At 47.9% G+C, this 3,547-nt stretch overlaps 1 protein-coding gene across 1 annotated transcript; it reads left to right on the forward strand.

The window, feature by feature from the left end:
• Positions 1 to 313: 313 nt before the first annotated feature.
• Positions 314 to 3,547, forward strand: RPL14 (ribosomal protein L14). The gene is made up of 6 exons (XM_079795415.1): positions 314 to 369; positions 853 to 954; positions 1,532 to 1,626; positions 2,769 to 2,868; positions 2,951 to 3,004; positions 3,208 to 3,547. Exons 1-6 carry the CDS (start codon positions 367 to 369, stop codon positions 3,496 to 3,498), a joined length of 645 nt encoding a protein of 214 aa, XP_079651541.1. The 5' UTR covers positions 314 to 366; the 3' UTR covers positions 3,499 to 3,547.

Below are 3,547 nucleotides of genomic sequence, written 5' to 3' on the forward strand. Positions count from 1 at the left end.
GAGTAGTGGAAAGAAAGATGGAAGAATGTTAAAAAAAGAGTCAAATAGAACGTGGACGAAGTTACACTGGAGTCAAAGCTTCTGTGCTCCTCACTCTCTACTACGAAGAGAGGCCCTTCCCTTCCGCCACTCGAGCGCCGGATCACCGAAGGCGAGCTCATTGCCGGGCTTGAGCGAAAAATCGTCCACGCTCCTGCCGGCTCCGCCATGTTTTCCCAGTGAGCATGCGCGCGAGTGCGCACGCACGCCCCGGCTCTAACCAATCAGCGCCCACGTCGGCGTTCCGTTCAGCGCAGGGGCGGGGCGGCTTCCTACACATGCGCACGGTTGGGTGGGCCTCTTTCCTTCTCGCCGAGCGCCGCCAACATGGTGAGTATCACTGTTGCGGGCTCCGGGGTCTGGCAGCCATGCAGCTGCACCACCGCCTGGGCGGGGGCGCGGAATGGCGCCCAGCGGGCCCTACGTAGCGCATGGTGAGGGTTCCCGGGCGAATGGAGCACGTCGTTTGCGGGCTTCCCGGGCCCGCGGTCGGTGAGCGCGTGGAGGGCCCGGCAGGCCCGGCGCGCCTGGGCCACGCGTGCGCGCAGCCGCCGCCGAAGCTGGAGGGCCGGCGGCCTGGCGGGGCTGGGACTGGCGGGCGGGGCGGTGGAAGTCGGCGAGACTCCGGCTTTTGCCGCCGTCCCCGCCTCTGCGAATTTGGGTTATCCAGGTCGACCCGTGGCACTTGGGGAGGGGTGTTGCCCTCTACGTTCTTTTTCTCTGTTCTGAGCCTCTCTGCCTTTAAACTGCAGGACCTTATAAATGTGGATAAATTTTAATTAGTTTCGTTTTCCTCCCCCCGGCCCATTTTAGGTGTTCAGGCGCTTCGTGGAGGTTGGCCGGGTGGCCTACGTCTCCTTTGGTCCTCATGCCGGGAAGCTGGTCGCGATCGTAGATGTTATCGATCAGAACAGGGTAAGTGTAAGGAAAGTGTCACACTTGACATGGCAGTGGATGGTACGCAGTAATGATCCCAGCGGCCCCCGGAGGTAGGAGTTCTGTGGGTGGGTGATGGCTTTATTTTAGTTTGGGTGTTGAGGGGTTTTCAAGCACAGATTTGAGTTGGCCACAGTGCTACTGGGTTTGAGTAATACCTCTGCCGCTTAAGCTAGCCAGAACCTTTAAGTGTGGGCAAAACATTGGTGAGGTTTTAATGAGCTACTATATACACGTATAAAGCGAGTTGAGAACAAGCCAGGCATGTAGAAAGCCCTCGTTTGCTATTGTCAGTATTGAGAACCACAAACTTAAAAGGGATTGACCAGAGGCTGTGAATGAACATAAAGTTGTTGATTGGGAATGTGAGGATTGAAGACTTAAACTTGTCAAGTAAATTATATGTAGTTAGGTAATAGGTTGGACTACTGCTAATAATTTAAACATCTAAAAAGGCATTTAAATAGGGATTGGGTTTTGAAAGGATATGTTGTACAGACTATCCTGTTGAATGCTGTTAGGTTTTGCACTGAGGTCTTGATTTTCTGTATTCTAGGCTTTGGTCGATGGACCTTGCACTCAAGTAAGGAGACAGGCTATGCCTTTCAAATGCATGCAGCTCACTGACTTCATCCTTAAGTTCCCACACAGGTAAAATCCACCTCCCAGCTTTGTTTATGCTAGAGCAGGGTGGCCACCCTTTCGGACCTCATGGACCCCCAGTGGTCCGTGGACCACCGGTTGGCGACCACTGCGCTAGAGAACATTTTCTTGGTTTAATTTTTTAAAAAAGATTTTGTTGTTTGACTAGTTTTCCCTTGAGAATAGAGTGAACAGTGTTGAAGAATGGAGGCAATTCAGAAGACTTCCAGTGTAGTAGACGGGCATCATTTCCCTTTAAATGTGCTGTGATCGGTAGTCCTCTCGCTCTGCCTGTATGCAGATTAGCCATCGTTTGTTTGTACCTCTCAGAATTTACACAACAAAGACCTTTTTTAGGAATTCTGGTTTCCTGTTCATATTTTAATCACTTTTAGCTCCAAAACAAACATATGAATTCTTGTCTCTTCCAATACTCTTTGTTATCCTTAGTTGAATGTTTCCTATGTATCAGAAGTATTTAACTGCCCTAGCTAGTTTTGCTCAGTGGTAAGTGTCGGCCTGCTGACAAAAGGGTCTCCGGTTTCAATTCCCAGTCAAGTGTATGGACCTGAGTTGCATGCTTGATCTCTGGCCCCAGTAGGGGCAAGTATGGGAGGCAACCACATCAACGTTTCTCTACCCCCCACTCCTCCCCTCCAGTCTCTCTTTAAAAAAATCAATGGGAAAAATATCCTCGGGTGAGGATTTTTTAAAAATATGCATCATTTCGTGACAGCTGCTTGAAGTGGTTCTATTCCCAGCTACTTACACGGAATTGAGAAAATCATTAATTCTTTCTTGACATGCTTGATGTAGACTATGGACGTTAACTACTATGTTACTGTACAGTTATCTCAACTGCACTGACGGGTGTAGTGGGACACCTACTGTAACTACTAGTTTACTTTAAACTATGCTGGGTTTATTGTGTGTTTGAGATTGTAAGACATCCAAAGGTGTGGTGTGCCAGGTGGTGGTTCTCTAGAGACGAGAGCCAGAGTACAACAAATGGAAGGGCACTTCTGGGATTATTTTGCTTATGCTTTTTAACCTGAGGGGGATCAGTTCTGCTTTTCAGAGGGCGAAAGCTGCCCTTGGGTTTGTGTTGCTTCAAAGCTGATTTCTTCATCTCTAGTCTTGTCTCTTTCTAGTGCCCGCCAGAAGTATGTTCGACAAGCCTGGGAGAAGGCAGATATCAATACAAAATGGGCAGCCACAAGATGGGCCAAGAAGATTGAAGCCAGAGAAAAGGTAATAACTTATAGGCATTTGAATTCTGACCTTTTTTGGAGGGTTGGAAGGTGGTATAAGAATTTTGTGTTGTTTTTTACAGAAAGCCAAGATGACAGATTTTGATCGTTACAAAGTAATGAAGGCAAAGAAAATGGTAAGTTTTTAAAATTAGTACAGGATTATGTTTTAACCCTAAACTTGTTTATGGTAATTTTGTTTGCCCAAGCTTAGTAGAGCAAAGTTGATTGATTATATGAGGGTCTAAGACATTAGGGTTTTCTCTTATACATCATATGTACATATATGACAGTTTTTGTATGCATATGTTGTAAATATACTTACATTGAAATTTTTCAGAGGAACCGAATAATCAAGCTTGAAGTTAGGAAGCTTCAAAAGGCAGCTCTCCTGAAAGCTTCTCCCAAAAAAGCACCCGCTGCTAAAGGTGCCGCTGCAGCTGCAGCAGCTGCTGCAAAGGTTCCAGCAAAAAAGGTGACCGCTGCAGGCAAGAAGGCTCCAGCCCAGAAGGTTCCCGCCCAGAAACCTGCAGGCCAGAAGGCTGCAGCGCCTCCAAAAGCTCAAAAGGGTCCGAAAGCCCCAGCCCAGAAAGCACCTGCTGCTCCCAAGGCATCTGGCAAGAAAGCATGAGAACACGAGGGGCGACTATAAACGTATAATAAAGGTTCTTTTTAACACA

The sequence above is a fragment of the Cnephaeus nilssonii genome, assembly GCF_951640355.1.
Source record: "Cnephaeus nilssonii genome assembly, chromosome: 17".
Classification (NCBI taxonomy): domain Eukaryota; kingdom Metazoa; phylum Chordata; class Mammalia; order Chiroptera; family Vespertilionidae; genus Cnephaeus; species Cnephaeus nilssonii.